Below are 18133 nucleotides of genomic sequence, written 5' to 3'. Positions count from 1 at the left end.
ACATGGCTGGCAAGCCATTCCCACAAAGCAGGCCACACCTACAGAAGAGGTTGTAAAAAAATTTGAAACCCACCACTGACCATAACCTACTACTAGATAAAGTAGAAAAATGTGGGTTAGACAGCATCACCACTAGATGGATTCGTAACTGGTTGCCCAACCGCACTCAACAGGCAGTCCTCAATGGAACTGCATCTACATGGAGGGAAGTGGAGTACCCCAAGGTTCTGTTTTAGACCCAGTACTCTTCAAAATCTTCATCAATGATTTGGATGAGGAAATAAATGGGGAACTCATCAAATTTGCAGAAGACAACCAAGCTGGCAGGAATAGCCAACATTCCAGAAGATAGGCTTAAGATGCAGAAGGATCTTGACAAACTTGAACATTGGGCACTATCTAATAAAATGAAATTCAGTGGTGAAAAGAGTAAGGTTCTACATTTAGGCAAGAAAAACAAAATGCACAGTTACAGTATAGGTGGTACCTTCCTCAATAGTAGTAACTGTGAGTGGGATCTTGGAATCCTAGTGGACAACCATTTAAATATGAGCCAGCAGTGTACAGCAGCTGCCAAAAAAGCCAACACAGTTCTAGGATGCATAATAGAAAGATAGAATCAAGATCACGTGAAGTGTTAATACCATTTTATAATGCCTTGGTAAGGCCACACTTGGAATACTGCATTCAGTTTTGGTCACCACGATGTAGAAAAGATGTGGAGACTCTAGAAAGAGTACAGAGAAGAGCAACAAAGGGGACTGGAGACTAAAACATATGAAGAACGGTTGCAGGAACTGGGTATGTGTAGTTTAATGAAAAGAAGGACTAGTGGAGACATGATAGCAGTGTTCCAATATCTCAGGGGTTGCCACAAATAAGAGGGAGTCAAACTATTTTCCAAAGCACCTGAGGGTAGAACAAGAAGCAGTGGGTGAAACTAATCAAGGAGAGAAGCAACTTAGTTAGAACAATTAATCAGTGGAACAGCTTGCCTCCAGAAGTTGTGAGTGCCCCAACACTGGAAGTCTTTAAGAAGATGTTGGATAGCCACTTGTCTGAAATGGTATAGGGTTTCCTGCCTAGGCAGGGGGTGGACTAGAAGACTTCCAAGGTCCCTTCCAACTCTGCTATTGTATTATTGTATTATTTAGAAATTTTAGATTTAAGAAACAATTGTAAAAATCTAATTGGATATGAAAAATATGCAATATGTGGAAAAAATAAAAAATAAGTATGTTGAACCTGTGCATTGGATGCCTGCCTTTGTAAGCTAATATTATTTTAAGAAATCTTCTAATTAGACTTAAAAAAGGAATTGTATATAACTGAGAAATGAGAAAAGTATTAAACATGAAATAGGAGTTAATCTGTAACATAGAATTATCCAGACAAGCATTAATTACTTAATGCTTGAGCGGTACTAGAGTCGAATTCATGATATTCTTCTTTCCATTAATTACGAGTTGAAAAACACTAATAAATACACTTGATTTTTCTTACTAAACAATTCAGTAAATTTGTTATGTAGATTTCTATAAATCCAGGCAGATACAGTGCTTCAGAAGTGCAGAGATACTAAAAAGGTGGTTGAATTTAAATTGATATTACTCTTTAAATGTTATCCCCATAGAAACTGAAGTTTTGGATGACTGCAATTTGACAGCTGTGTCATCAAGAATATAAAAATGCTTTTAATCTTCTGTTCAGTAGTTCTGTGGGCTATTAAATGGAATTGTTATGATTGACTGGATGTAGTAGTAATATCTTATTGTTACAGCTATAGTAAAGTCTGGCAATGCAATAGTATTAAGTTGAACATTTTCAGTGTAATTGCTGTTTTTAGACTTTATGTGTAGGTGGATATTGCTAGAGTCTCTAATGATAATTTTAACAGATTATACTCACTAACAGCCATTTGCACATGTTGTCCTTTTTATTCAATTGTTATGCATGGTTTTATAGGCCAGGCATTTTCTTGTGAAAGATCATTATCCATCTCACACAAATGAGCTAAAAACAGTTCTCTGTAGAAATTTCAGACATCTGAAAATATTTAGAATCTAAATCTCAGAATAATATTCTTTCTTCTTTTTGCTACATTCTACTGCTGGAATGCTTTATGTAGACTAGAAAGAAATTTAAATGTCCCTAATTTAGTTTTTAAATTATGTTTTGCTACTTATCAAAGTGACAGTGAATGGTTGAAGAAAGCTATTTTCTCACCCATTTTACTTTATGTCTTTGTTGGGATTATAATAAAAAAGCAATTTAAGCAACCATCTACCTCATTGTGGAAGAGATTGTCTCGTTGTATCTTGGCTATTTATGAGGCTTACTCACATGAGTGCTTAAAAGCACAAAAATACAAATCATTCTCTAGTGCCAATATTCTGCAATGTTTAACAAGAGTCCTGAAGATTTCTCAGGTCTAAAGATTTACTTGGAATTTTTAGAAATCAGAATATTCTGAGAAATTATTTTTCAAGTTAGTTCAAGTGGATTCACCCAGTAAATTTTTATTGAAAATTTTCCATTTAAATAACAAAGATTCGTGATACTGACAGAAATGTTTTATCAGGTACTTATTATAAAGAGACAGATTTAATATTCATTTATTTAAATCACTGTCCTGCTACCTCTGATATTTGGAGCTAAGTTGACAGCAGTTGATAACTTGTATTAAAAAACAGATGGATAATCTAAGGTTTTAGGCAATAGTAATTACATTCAGGAGGACATAGGATAAGCCTGTGTTAATTAAAATAATGTATTATGATGTATAATGCATACTTAATATATGCAGCTGAATATTTTATAGCAGTATATGGGTTAATTTACAATTGAAAGAATCTTGTATCTTTTCCAATTTTATTAAAAGACAACCAGAATATCAAAACTGCTTTAGGATTAAAAATTGGGAAAGGGTGGAGGGCAAAGGATGGAAAGAGAGATGAACCTGTTAGCCAATTATGCTGAAGTAGGTTACATGTGAGACAGATTAGAAGTATCTTATCAGTAAACAATTGTAATGAGTTTAAAAAACATTAAGTTAGCTAAGATCTTTTGAAATAACCTGGCTTCTTTTAAATAAATTAGATGGGTTCTGTGGGTTCCACAATCTTTCTCTCTCTCTCTCTCTCTATCAATTCTGCTGTTGAAGTCTTGTTGAGATCTGCAATAGAGGGAACTGAGAGATTGAAATGCTTTGATATTATCTTGTTCTTGTTTCAGTCCTAATGTTAAACATACACATTAATTCTTTTGCACAAAATCTGTTGTTGTCCTAGCAGAATCCAGAGGGATCTATGGCTGATGATAGCATATGTCATGGCATATAGCACATTAGAGGAAGAGCATGGAATGGCATCTCTAAATCTGTGTATACTTGCTCAGATACTACATCAGTTTGCCCCTCTATGAATTTGATAAAGTGATCTGCGTCTCACGAAAGTTTGTGTCTTTTAATCAGATTTGTTAATTAGAAAATGTTCTATGAGACACCTCTATTTTTTTTTTTTTTTACTTTAACATTTAGCCAAAGGAAAGTTCTCCTGCAGCCTTCCCCTCTCTGAATGGAAAAGTTTATGGAACAGCATACAGTTCCCTGGTAGGAGGGAGACAAGCAATAAGCTATGTGTTAAGGTAGAAGTTGTGGGCAGCTAAGATAATCCTCCACGCTCTGATTAAAGTTGGAATTTGCGAGAAGGATTTGGATGACAGATTGGCACAGAGATAACATGTGTTCCAAGGGTTGTTTGTTCTCTAGCAGAATAAGAAAAAGTTAGCTAAGAACTGTGCTCGGTTTATTTTTTTTCTATATGTTTAACTCCAATATATTATTTCTAGTGATTGTTGTCTCTATATACAAGGTCTTGTATGTTTGATGAAATTTCCTCTTTATATAGGAACTACTTCTAAATAGTTGATTTGCATAATCTTTGGATCCTTCTTATTACAGTATGTTATATTAATGAAGATTATTGTAAGATGTTTGTGATTTGAGTAGCCATATACTATTATTTTTTCTGACATCAATTGTTAGCAAAGACCTACTTAAAATATTTTTGCATGCTTTCTAATTCTTCGTTAAAGTTTGATTCTATTTGTTTCCTGTGCAATTAGTCTCTTCCCCACAAGGAAGAAGGCTAATTTTCCTAGTTCCAAACTCACTGTTATATGAGCAATAATTTGCACTAGAGAATTTACTTTGTTTTTATTTATCTTTTTCTCTTCCACTTGTCATTAAACTGCAGACAATGTGGGTACTACCGTACTTCTGTGACACCACAGTTGACATCAAAGCAGCAGCATTATAATCTTGCCTTTATAAATATATTCTTCAGGTTGAAGCTAAGCAGTAAAAGAAATCAGCTGGCTCAAGAACTAGAGGAAACAACACGATTATTGGCAGTGTTGCACACGCAGTTGAAAAAGTAAGTGTCCCAAGCTTTTGAATTTTTGAATTTTGTGAGTAAAAGAGGCCTCTGAGCATAAAAATGTAAAAATGATTTCCCTTAGCATTACAAATGGCAACTTAGTCTTATTAAGAGGTGACACTTCGAAATAGAGTAGAAATGCAAAAGCGTCAAGAATGCTTAGACCATAATAATAATACAGTGACATATCTTTTGCAGTATCTAGCAGGTATTTCATAAAATAAAGATAATAAGCTGAAATAGTAACCCTACAAAAATTCACTTTTGGAAATTGCATTACGAAGAAATGCAGCAAGGAGATAGAAGATCTTATTGAAAACAGACAAATTAGTTAATTCTGCCTAAAACATTGTTTATTTAAATTCAAATTTCTCAGAGATACTTCGAATGAAGAGCAGTTCTACCATAAAACAATTTTGTGAGATAGTTTAGGCTAACTATAGTTTTGTAAATGACAGATGATTTGAATCACTTTTTCTAAATAAGATACTTAAATCAATATACCCATCTTAATTTTGATTTCTAATTATTATTTTTGTTTCAGTTTGTCCTCTAGCATGCTTTCCTTATCTTCTGGCAGTAGTCATGGCTCACTTGCATCCAGTAGAGGATCTCTGGTCACCTCAAGCCAGGATTCTTCAACTTCCGCCAGCTTTACTGATCTGTTACATGAACAGTATGAACAGCTAGAATCTGACTATCAGAATAAAATGGACCTCTTCCTTTTGGAGAGAACCACTGGTTTTCGACCTTCAGGATGCATCACTACTATCCATGAGAATGAAGTAGTAAAAACGCAGAAAACAGATTCTACCAGCCGCTTGCAGATCTTGAGATCCTTGTCTGGAACACCCAAATCCTCAACATCTTTATCTCCAAGGTCATCTCTTTCATCTCCTTCTCCACCATGTTCACCACTAGTGACAGACCCATTCTTCGTAGGAGATGCCTTTGTGAATCATGCAGACTTTGAGGATACTGAAATAAACAGTGGACTTGCGGAACTTGGTCTAAACTCCGTAGGTGGGAAGAAGTATAGAATAGAAGATTCTAGAACTGGGGTCAAGCATTTGGACCAAGGTGAAGTAATGGATGCCTTCCTCATTTTCATTCCAAATTATTGGTATTATTTTCTACTTTTGAAAAAGTTACCAGTTTTATTTACAAATTTTCAAGAAAACAGCTATAAAATAGAACAACAAGCCTATACAGCAAAGATTTTTAGCACTGAACTCATATAAAATGTTTTTGGATATTCTAATAATCACAAAGGTAAAGGCTCCCCTCGCACATATGTGCTAGTCGTTCCTGACTCTAGGGGGTGGTGTTCATCTCCATTTCAAAGCCGATATAATCATAGTTAAATACAATAATGAATTTCACATTTATAATAACAAATTTCAATATTTATAAATTTGAAATTTATAATAGTAAATCCATATTCTCACAGGAAACATTATTAATATTAGATGGGGATAGTTTTTTTTTAGTCTATGAAAACTGTTCTGTTTTCATGGTTAAGAGATTTCATAAAATTAAACATCTTGGTTCACATCTCCACATTAAGTAAGCAAGCAAATGAATGTGTAAAATATATTTCTACCTTTGGTAGATATCCTACAAAAAGTGTCACAAAATGCATACATAATTTTCCATAGGAATTTCATTATACCAGAATAAAAGAGTTGAAAGGGACCTTGGAGGTCTTCTAGTCCAACCCCCTTCTCAGGCAGGAAACCTTATACCATTTCACACAAATGGTTGTCCAATCACTTCTTTAAAACTTCCCGTATTGGAGCATTCATAATTTCTAGAGGCAAGGTCCTACTGATAGTTGTTCTAACTGTCAGAAAATTTCTCCTTAGTTCTAGGTTGCTTCTCCCCTTGATTAGTTTCCATAAATTGCTTCTTGTCCTGCCTTCAGGTGCTTTGGAAAATACATTGATCCCCTTTCCTTTTGGAATCCTGTTATCTAGTCCTTCTTTTCATTAAACTAGACATATTTATTTTATATTTGTATTTTATTGGTCTTGTATGCCGCCCACTCCCGAAGGACTCCGGGCAGCTTCCAATAAACAAGGGAAGGGGATAAATAGACAAATCCAATTCCTGCAACCATTCTTCATGTTTTAGCCTCCAGTCCCCAACTATCTTTGTTCCTCTTCTCCACAGTCTTTCTAGAGTTTCGACATCTCAACATCTTTCCCCCCAGGTATATCGTGGTGACCAAAACTGGATGCAATATTCCAAATGTGGTCTTATCAAGGCATTATATAGTGGTACTAACATTTCTCGTGAACTTGATTCTATCACTCTGTTAATGCAGCCTAGGACTGCATTGGCTTTTTTGACAGCTTTGGCATACTGATGGCTGATATTTAAGTGACTCAAGTTCCCTCTAACAGTTACTGCTGTCCAGCCAGGTGCCAGCTATTCTATACCTATGCATTTGATTTTTGTTGCCTAAATGTAGAACCTTAATTTTCTCAACTTTGAATATTATTTTATTAGATATGACCCAGTGTTCAAGTCTGTAAAGATCCTTCTGTACCTTGAGCCTATCTTCTGGAGTGTTGGCTATTCCTGCCAGCTTGGTGTCATTTACAGATTTATTGTGTTCCTCTTTTATCCCCTTGTCTAAATTATTGATGAAAGTATTGAAGAGTACTGGCCCTAAGAAAGAACCTTGGGGTACCCCACTGAATAATTCCCTCCATGTAGATGCTATTCCATTAAAAACTGTGTGTTGAGTGTGGTTGTTCAACCAGTTACAAATCCATCTGGTGGTGATGCTGTTTAATTCATTATAAAATACTACTTTAAAATTGGGTATAGCAAATTGACACACTATAATGCACAATTTAATGACTGTATAGTCCCATACCAGATGATAATAACATTTGGACATTTTGTAACACTCTTAGATATTATTGTTAACTTGTCAGCTTTGTCTTCTGAATTTCTGGAATAGTGAGACAAAAAAATATATGAAATGATTACATCTTTACCAAGAAGAATTGAAAGAGAAATGAACAAGGATATGAACAATAGATTCAGTTTTTCCCAGGGGACAGGGACACTGACTTCCAACTAAGGGGGAACCATTGACTTTTCCTTCTGATAATGCTAAAGGCAAGTCAACATACTTAGCCTGTGATTTGAGGAAAAGTGAAAAAGGTCAGCTATCTAAATAATTTGGGACTGGCACTTATATTTTTTTTACAAATTTTATTCTTTATAAAATCTTTTCCTTCTCTGAAAAGAATGGACCACTGAATATTTTTTAAATATTTTAATAATGTTAATATTTTTAACATATTAGAGAGGGCTGGAAAGAAAGGATGAAGCGGTAGAATCCCACCCATGAATATACATGTCCTAAAAATTTATTTTGAATTTACCGAGCAGCATTATTCAAATTTTAGGAAGTATTTCTGAGCTTCTGTTCTATTTGATTAAAACATGCTGTTTATGACACAAAACTACCAATCTGGGGTCTGGAAAAGATTAAAAAAATAATTTGCCTTTAGCATGAGGGATAAGTTCTTACTTCTTCCTTGTGGGCAATACCACAATTTGCATTTGGAGTGTGAAAAGGTTATTATTCCCATTAGGTCTTGATGGCAATTAGCCTAAACTTTCTTGGTTCTTTGAAAATGGCTAAGGGAGTTAAAGAGAAAGCTACAAGGCACTAAGCAGATTAAGTGATTGAGGATTGTTATCCAGTCAGCAGACAAAATAATCACCATAGGTAGTTTATTTCAGGGCAGTAATGAGTAAAAACATTCACTCCCTGGGATTTGCACAAACAGCTCAGAGAAGTGGAAAAGCTGCCTGATTGAGTTACAGCATAGCCTTCTGGGATCATGTGTCTTCACATGTTCTTGTAAGATACAGCTAATTAACTCACACACTCCCCTCCAAATTACCCCTCCTTCCCTTTCTTCATAGACATCGTTTATAGGAAATGTTTACTGTTTTAAACTTTAAATATTGTTCTCTGGTGTCATTTAAATAGTTGGGTAGTGGGAATATAGGGCACAAATCAAAATACTGTAATAAAAGTAAAACAATTCAGCACATGATCTTATGCAATCAAAATCCTTGATCTAAAAAAATAAAAGCAATAAAACTTTTAAAAAGAAATAATATAACTAGGGACTTTCAATTAGATTAACCTCCTCTCTTATTTGCCATTTCTGCTCATATTTGCATATTTCAAGATTTTTTTCCCCAAACTAGCTCACAGTAATCAAATCTGACTTGATTTCAAATGACTGCTTGCTTGCCATTTGAACCTGTAGCCAGCAACCTAGAAGTCCTCCAAGGATAGTCCAATCATCTCTCTAATCCCATTCATCCACTTTATCAATTCCTTTATCCTTTACATCTCTCAAATTTGCCAACCAGAGTCAATTTTTCTAATCTATTATTCACTCGAATCACATGCCCAAAGTATGTGTGTTTCTGATCTCATATCATCATCCATAATTTCAAAGTTGCCATCTTTTTCTCTCAAGATGTTCAATATTTAGAGAAAAAGCAGTGCTTCAGAATCAGTAGGGCCAGTCACACTCTACATGTCAGCATCTCCTTATAGATTCAGACAAGTTTCTGACCTTGCATGCTGTAGTAGCTATATAAACTCAGTATATTTGGCTCAAATTAAGGAGGCATTATGTTAAGAAGGTGACCTCAAGGACTTTCATCCCTTTTCAACCCAAATGCATATTTCTTTGAGTATGTGCCACTATTGTGCAAACTAATCATGTTATTTTTAAGAAACAATCAACAATGTCCACCTTAGATCCAGATATTGGAAACTACTGTTTTTTGAAATAGGGTTGACTGTCATCTGATCCAGATATAGGTATCCAACGAGTCTGCCCACAGTTTTTTTTTAATATTGTGCAACTTTGTCATGAATTTACCCCTTTGTCTTTTTCTAGCTGTAAATATGATTGAAGGATCTGTACCGAAAGTGGCATGTGTATCAGCTGCAGTGTCAGATGAATCAGTTGCTGGAGATAGTGGGGTCTATGAAGCATCTGTGCAAAGGTAATTCTCACCCAACTGATTACAAATTTAATTTGCATACATCAACTTCACCAAATCAGGAAAGTTGAATCTTGCAAATTACATATTTGTTACGAAAAAAATTGTCAAGGGTATTTTCAAGCCACAACAATTTCAGTATATAGTGTAGTACCCTGGTCTGCATTTCCTTTTCTGATATTACTGGAATGTTTCCTATAGACTCCTTTTTAATTTCCCATAATTGAATACTATAATTCAGTTAATAACATTTTCTTGTGCAAAATAGTCAGCCAATTTTCTTCAGGAATTTGTTGGTACTGTAGGATAAACTGGAAGAAGGCTATCTGAAGGACTAAAGACTGGGTTAATCAAAGATACCCCAAGATTGATGAGACATTATCAGCCAAGGACTCACAGAAATGCATCTTCTGTCTTAGTCTTTCTAACCTTAATTTTACTTATACTCAGTAGTTTTTCTTGACCAATTTAGCATTCTCCTAGGAAGGGTATGGAATGAATTTTAAGCCTGTGCCCTTTCTGCTTCTCATGATTCTCTCACTGAGAATCCCACATTTGATTTTCCCATTTACTTGGAGAAGTAAGTCCTTAATTAAGAAATCTTACAATTATTAAATATTTGATATCAATATTAAATGTCACACTTCAATGGTTTTCTACCCTCCAAATTTTGGGGAAGATATGTTGGATTACAGTAGGTGGGAAAATAAATGCCCTCTAGTTGTTGAAAAAGAGAGCAAAAATAATTTTTTTTAAAATAATTAATATTTAAAATTAATATTTTAAAAGTTTATTAAGTAGACTATGGTATGAAGACTTCAATTAACGTATTTCTCTCAGTCTCTTGTGTGTTCTCTATGACTAGCTGTAGTAGCCTTTATCAGTTTTGGTATAACTACATCCCTGTCTAGATTAAGATATTTGATTTAATCATCATGAAATTATTTCCAGGTATTAAAAGTGCACCAACTTTGAAAAACTATCCAAAATACAACTGCTAGTATAATATTGGAGCCTGAGCAGCAAAGTCATGTGATCCCAGTAATTCCTTTGTTGCTCAAACTTTCCCAAATGATGCATTAAACCTTAAATAATTTGGGTTCAGAATAGTCAAATAATTCCTATAGATCACTTTCTGATCCATAGGTTGTTGTTGAAGATTCTTCTCAAGATAGTGTAAATAATGCTATTGAACATGGCTACACAACAAAGGGCTCTTTCAGAAGTGATGCCCATCAACAATATGCCCTCTCCATGGAGACTAACCTGGTACCTACACATTTCTGATCCCAGGAAAAACCATTTCTTTCCCTTCAAGATTTTTAGGCTATAAAGAAAGAATGTTTTATGTATTTACATTTTATTTTATTCCTTGATTATTGTTGAATTCTAATGGCGTTTTAAAATTCATATTGAGATGTCTCTGTTATCTTTTTCAGGCCGTGTATCTCAGAAAGGACGACATTTGAGAATGATGATACAGATGCCCTTATTACAGCCAAAGTTCAAGTTTCAATGAAGTAAGATGAACGGCTTCTCCTGTGCTTTAAGCTAGAATACTTATTAGTACTGGATAATTTTTCTATAATGGACTAGTGTACTTCAAGTAAATTACAAAAAAAAGCTAGAGGTATAGTTTGAATGTGATATTAACAGATAATATTGGAGGCTTAATGATGAGACCTCAAGGCACAATTTTTCTGTACCCTCATAGTTTATTATCATTCATTTATCCATAGTGTAGATGCTTGGCAAAAATACGACTGCATGCTTCAATTCCTTTCAGTTCTCTCTAATTTTAATTATGTTTGCTTAAATTAAAGACCACTGAGCCCAATTGTCTTGTAACCACTTCTTAGGCACATATGCCAGGAAATCCTATTATATCCAAACGATTTTCCTCTTTTGAAAGAACACAGAGGATTGATTAGCACTAGGTATGAAAATCTGAAAATATGAATAGGGATATCTCTGCGTGTGTGTGTTTGTGTGTGTGTGTACGTGTGTTTGTGTGGTTAGGATTATTTTATTACAATCTACAATTGCCTCTTTCATTTGTTTTCACTTCAGGTATGATGACAAAAATAAACAATTTGCAGTATTTATTGCCCAGGTGAATAATGTGCCTGCTCTTTTACCACAGCAAGACCAGAAAGTGTAAGTAATTACAAGGACAAAAATATTTCTGCAGGTCTCCATCAGTTACCCTAAATGACTTTTTAAAAATCTAGTTAGAATTTTTTTAAAGCCTTAAATTTACCAACTATCACTTTTTGAGCCTATATAGCCATTTACTTGAATAAATAGATATTCTTCTACATCATTTTCATTGAAAAAATATTCTTAAATATACATAGCTAATGGCTTGTGGAAAATACTTTAGCTGCACAGCTGACATTAAAAATTAGAATTATTTCTGATGTTTGAAATATTTCTTTGTACTTCTGCAGAACAAAGCTGTTCCTCTCCACAATATATGAAATGATTAATGCACTATCTGACATGAAAAAGATGTGTCTGCAAATCTAATGACTCCTCTCCATGGGATTTTAAGACTACCCTAAAATGCAGTATAAGAGATACATATACTATATAAATATTAATGCTATAAAATGAGAATTATCATTAGCTCCATAAATTCACATGTTGCAGTATTCCTAGAACATCTTTTGAACTTCTGTATCATAAAAAAGTAGAGAAGTTATTACAGGGTTGGGAGCTGTTTTGCTTTTCTTTGATCTTATTTTTTTAATGTCAAATATGATGGAATATTTTAAAGGGATAAGAATTCTGCTTAAAATTAATGAATCAGCTGAGCAACCTTGAAGCTCAGTAGTCCTCAAGGAGCAGAAAACAGTAAATGCAAATTAAGTCTGATCAAAATTCTGCATGAGCGAAGTTTACTAAGAGATATAACAGATTATCTGGAAATTTTCCGATTCTGTCCCATCTATAAATGTTTTTCTCTGTTAAAAGATAGTATTGTAATAAAAATAGTTCTTGGAAATTGAATAACTTCTATGTCTATTTTAACATAAAATGCACATAAAAACAAAATCATGTTTATAATTTGTCATAGTTTTTTGATTTTGATAAGTTATATTGGGACTTTTTTTAGTCTTCTGTCTATTTTTCATTATGTCTGGGGAAAGAGGGAAAAGGAGACTCCAACCAAGCACCAAAGTGATTGTATATTATACTGTAAACTATGTCAAATTCTGCCATCCATAATCTCTCTCAACATAATTGATCTACTGAAATCTATCATGAGTTTAATATTAATATCTGTCTCATTCGCAGACTTATAGGAACAAATAGAAATTGAAAAATACGTTTCTTCTCTAAAGAACTATGCAAAAATGGGTTACGCTGATAGTTGCAATAATATTCACATATACAATGAGCTTGTAGAGTAAGTAATCCTTATTTAAGATCATTTCCAACAGGAGCATTCGTGTGGCTGTTCTCCCTTCATCGGAAAGCACAAGCTGCTTGTTCCGTACAAGACTCGTGGATGCATCAGACAATCTCACATACAATGAATTATTTCGTGTTACAATCCCTCATTCAGTTTTGCGACAGAAGACTCTAAGGATTGATGTCTGCACTTTAGACAAGTTCCACCTTGAAGAATGCTTGGTTAGTGCTTATTTCTATGTGATAATGTCATCTTCTTCAATGTGGTGCCCTCAGAATATGGGAGAACAGAGTTTAGTGTATTGAGGGTGGATGGGAAACGCAGGAGCCAGGAATCAAGGACAAGATGTTTATTGAATACAGAGAAAGATGACAGCGATTCAAAACCACAGAGATCGCGCCAGGGTATTTATACTAGCAATTGTAACCGTTAGAACTGTCAGAACCAATCAGGGGCCGAGTACTGTTCAGCAACTGCTGACGCAGTACCTCGGCCAATCAGGGGAGGTAACTGGCTTAGCAACAGGCTATGCTGCGTCCCAGCCAATCAGGGTGCAGCATAGGCTGTTGCTGGCCCTTTGAAAATATTGAGAATATCCTGTATATTCAACACCGAGCGCCATCTCTCCTAATTGCGAGTGGCACTTGGTAGTAGAGTAAAAACAGTTCTCGACTTACAATCACAATAGGGACCAGAATAGTTAAGCGAGATGGTTGTTAAATGAGTCAGGCCCAAAGTTTACTACCTTTTTTTGTCACCGTTGTTAAGCAAATCACTGCAGCTGTTAAGTCATTAATCAAATCCAGCTTCTTCCATTGATTTTGCTTCTCAGAAGCCAGCTGAGAAGTTTGCAAATGGTGATCACATGACCCCATTGCAACCATCCTAAATACATGCTGGTTGCCAAGCTCCCAAAGTTTGATCACATAACCGCAGGGATGTTACAATGTAACTGTAACTGTGAGGATCGTTCACTTTTCTCAGTGCCTTTTGTAGCTTTGAATAATCACTAAACAAATGATTGTAAGTTGAGGACTACCTGTAATGCTTATATTAAAAACCCTCTTGTGTATGACAGTTGTGGCAATTGAACATTGTTTTGCGCTATTACCTACAGCAGTGATGGCAAACCTTTTTCTTACAACGTGCCAAAATTGTGTGCGTGTACATGCGTGCCCACACCAATTCAATCCTCTTTGCCCACCTGCACATGGACACGTGACATACATACACACGCATGCACGCACGACCCCTCTGCAGGTTCTGGAGGCTTTTGTAAAGCCTGGGAAGTACAAAATTGGCCTCTCCTGGAGGCCCTCTGGAAGCCGTACCCATTGGGGCCATTTTTCACCCTCCCTAGACTTCAGGAAAGCCTCCAGAATCTGGGGAGGGAGAAAAACAGCCCCAACGAGGTCCCAATTGTAGGTTCCAGTTGGCTCATGGGGACTGTTTTTTGCCCTCTCCAGCCTTCAGAGGCTTTCCTGAAGCCTGGGGATAGCAAAAAGGGCCTCCCCCACGCATGTGTGCACTACTGCTCTGCAGGCTCCTGAGACTTTCCTGAAGCTGACCTCCCCTGCCCCCCCCCCCCCAGACACAACCTGGAAGCCGGAAATAGATCATTTCAGAACTTCTGTTTGGCCTGTTGGGGCCATTTTTCGCCCTACCCAGCCTCTGGAGGCTTTCCTGAAGCCTGGGAAGGGCAAAAACGGCCTTCCCCAGCTCTCCTGAAGGATGAATATCAGCTGGCATGCTGGAGCTGATGCCAGTGGCGTCTGGCGGGCCAGAAAATATGGTGTGCCACAGGTTTGCCATCACGGACCTAGAGTATAAATGTAAAGGGAAGGTAAATTATGTACACTGCCCACGATCACACTTTTATCCTAGCATCTGTGAATCAATTTCTTTGAATGTCCTGAAGGGACTCATCAATGTATTTTGTTTTCTTTTTACTGTAGGGAGGTGCACAAATTAGCCTGGCAGATATTTGCAGAACAGGGGAAAGGTCAATGCGCTGGTACAACCTCCTCAGCTATAAATATCTACAAAGACCTAGTTGTGAAAATAAACAAGAGGATACTTGTTCTGAGCTACTCCGCACCAAGAAAATGGTAAAAACTAATAATTAAAGGTGTTTTTGCACAAACTGCAGGAGACAAAGCCTCGTGGCCAATATATTTGTTTTCTCAGCTTGAATAATGATAGTCTTTGGTGAACCTTCAGACACTGAGGGTGATATTGTTAATGTTGTTAACTTATTTCCCACAGGACTCTGTATCTGCATTGCTGGAACAAACTGTTGCTGAACTCGAGGCGGTAGAGAAAAAACTAGGAGAAAGTACTTTACTTACCGATGAAACCTGGTGAGTCGTATGATGCAATCATGGGATCCCATAATTCTTTTTACAATGACAGAATTAAATAAAGGATATAATCAAATCCCCTCTATAGCAATTTTTCATTATATAGGCATTAAACATTTAAGTAATTCTTTAGAGAAAATCGCTTAAAGAGTTTAAGTATTAACATTTCAGTATTAAAATTGGCATTTTAAACACACACTAATCTTTATAACATGATATACTCCTAACACACGCAAAAGCTGTACAAAATATTTGATATTAATCCAATACAAATTTCATTTTGTATTTTCAAATTTGTGTATTTGGCGACATACATCTCCTGAGACCTCCAGGCAGGATGAGAAGACTTTCCATAGCTCTTACTGTTTTAGATCTGTTAGTTCAAGCATGTGTCAAGTTGCTACGGCATGGTTCCAGTTTATTTAATTTTATCACATGATGTTGTGATGTTTTGCTTCCCACAGTGACTGTGAATGTTTTCACAAAGTTGACCAAGTTCCTATATGCTGTAATTTTGTGTGAACATTGCTCATTTTTATAGGCAATATAAGGGAGATGCTGAGCAGGATGATATCAGTGAAACTGAAAATGGTGAGACTGAAGCAGAGGAGGAATTTTATGACGGAAGGACTGTGTGGGCCACTGAAGAGAACTTGCTACCTTTGTTGCAGGCTGAGTCAGCAACCATCAAGGTAAAGAATGTATAATGAAAGCAGAATCCGTTGAAAGCCAGTGAGCAGAAAGACAAGCTGCCTTAAGCATTATGCCCTTGCTGCAGTCCCCTAGTTTCATTTCTGACAAGCTGTCTTTTGAATTTACATTCTTCACTAGGCTCATGAATCAATATTGCTGAGGTTTGTTTTGTTTTTCATTATAGCCTTCAAATATCATTGGCAAATTAGTTGCTTTTGAAATCCAGTCATGGCTCTCTCCCAGTGATTATATTAAGACTGGCTCAAATCACAAGTTCTTGGCTTGATGGAAGTCTGTCTCTCTGTGTCTCTCTGTCTCTGTCCCTCCCTCCCTCCCTCCCTCCCTCCATCCATCCATCCATCCATCCATCCATCCATCCATCCATCCATCCATCCATATCTATCTCTCTATCTCTATCTATATATCTATATCTATCTAAAAATCTATATCTATCTGTCTGTCTGTCTGTAACTTTCCGATAAATAGATATGGAAAATCACACTAACATCTTCTGCTTATTATAAACAACTATACTACTGCCATAATTTACAATATGCCTGTTTGGCCTTGGAAACACAAACTAACATTTCCATAGGCAAATGAGATTGTACTATTTTTTCTTGTATGTCAACAGACGAATTGGATGAACAGTTCATGTTTTCTCATTAATAGGACAAAAAGAATTCTTGAAGTACACTTTCTTTATTGTTCTTTCTCACTGCCATCTATTCCCCAGATTCAAATATCAGATTAATATCGCTTTTTGTATTAATTTTCATACTCTGATATTGAAATCTATTATTAAAAATCAGCTTGGAAGTTTTAAGGGAGTTATAATGTTTCTGTTTTCTTGTTTGGATGCTTTTCATTAGAACACAACTCTTAGCTCTGTTTTCAACTAGAAATTCCTTCTCTATCATTATCATTATCTATCATTATCTTAACATTTATCATTAGTTGCAAACAAAATCTTTGCATTTGCAAGCTACATTGTGGTTCTTGCTTATACATAATAGAATCTATTCAAAAACTGACTGACCATAGAATCCCTGATTCCAAAGTAACTAAATTCTGTGGGGACAATATCAAACCAAGATAATTATCAATTAAAATATTGAAATTAATTGGCATATTCATACATTAGTTCGTTGACATAGATGAAAGTGGCTTTCTTCTTCAAATAAAATTTACAAGAATTTATACATGTATAGAGGGTGCCACTGATTTTTCATTATGAGTCACTGGTTGTTCAGCAGAAAAAAAATATGGTGCCCTTTCAATCCTTAGTCTGCTTCAGCAATGAAGCAGAATAAATGTTCTATCCCCAAAAGAAACAGGGAGAAGAAATCCATGGAGCAAATCCATGTCCACGTCTGACAAACACCTTGATTGATGCCAGTTGTTGACAAAAAAGTTCCAGAAGTTTTAGGCTGCCAATTGTTTGATCCCACTGAATGTACTCTGAATGTGGTTTTGGAGAATTGGAAGCAAGTGGGTAGTTCTCCATTGTTCTTTCCTCTATTGTTCTGCCAAGTGTGGCAATGGAAGTTGCACGAGAACAAATCTGGTCCTATTTTCTTCTTCCCCTTAACTTCACTTGTCTCACCTGGCAATCAAAGCACACTAAGAGGAAAGGAGAGAAATGAGTCTTTTCTCTGTTTACCCATGGAGCCGATGGCTGAAGTGCTGCTTTCCCCCATAGCTGGCTAAAAAATGGTATTCTTCCATGACATAAATGCACTTTTCCTGTCATTTCACCAAATATTGGAAACCAGAGATATCTTGCCAGCTTTTTCAGGGTTGGCAAGAGAAATGGAAGAGACAGTTGCTTGGGACAATGGGATAGAATATAGCCCTAAAAACCATTGTCAGGGTGTCGGTGTGCTGAAAGCAGCTTCGGGTGGCTATTGAGAGCAGGGCAGATCCTTTCCTTTAATCTTACTCTGAAACAAGGCACCACAAGTGGACCACATTATATAGCTTGTTCTGCAAAAGTTGGAAAATACCACTTTAGAAACAGAACAGCTAAACACAGGTAAATGCTGCCTCAACTGTGGGATGGGGTGAGCTGAGGATGAAATTGTTCATGCCTTATAAATCAATTTGCTGATGCATTGCTAGTCCAGATTTAATGAGCTGTGTCGAAGAACTCATTGTGTTGCTGTGTA

General features: G+C 36.0%; 1 protein-coding gene across 1 annotated transcript in view; it reads left to right on the top strand.

Moving 5' to 3' along the window:
• WWC1 (WW and C2 domain containing 1) overlaps positions 1–18133 on the top strand; it is a 101868-nt gene that overhangs the window by 72473 nt on the left and 11262 nt on the right. The window contains exons 10-18 of the mRNA XM_087709673.1: positions 4347–4436; positions 4984–5519; positions 9389–9497; positions 10934–11014; positions 11565–11651; positions 12941–13133; positions 14868–15020; positions 15178–15272; positions 15814–15964. Of these exons, the coding sequence (XP_087565799.1) occupies positions 4347–4436; positions 4984–5519; positions 9389–9497; positions 10934–11014; positions 11565–11651; positions 12941–13133; positions 14868–15020; positions 15178–15272; positions 15814–15964 (1495 nt within the window). The remainder of the gene's footprint in view (positions 1–4346; positions 4437–4983; positions 5520–9388; positions 9498–10933; positions 11015–11564; positions 11652–12940; positions 13134–14867; positions 15021–15177; positions 15273–15813; positions 15965–18133) is intronic.

Source organism: Thamnophis sirtalis, unplaced genomic scaffold (assembly GCF_051295495.1).
Source record: "Thamnophis sirtalis isolate CommonGarterSnake01/CBP01778 unplaced genomic scaffold, rThaSir2_p1.2 scaffold_3, whole genome shotgun sequence".
Taxonomy (NCBI): domain Eukaryota; kingdom Metazoa; phylum Chordata; class Lepidosauria; order Squamata; family Natricidae; genus Thamnophis; species Thamnophis sirtalis.
This window is presented reverse-complemented; position numbering and strand designations above follow the sequence as displayed.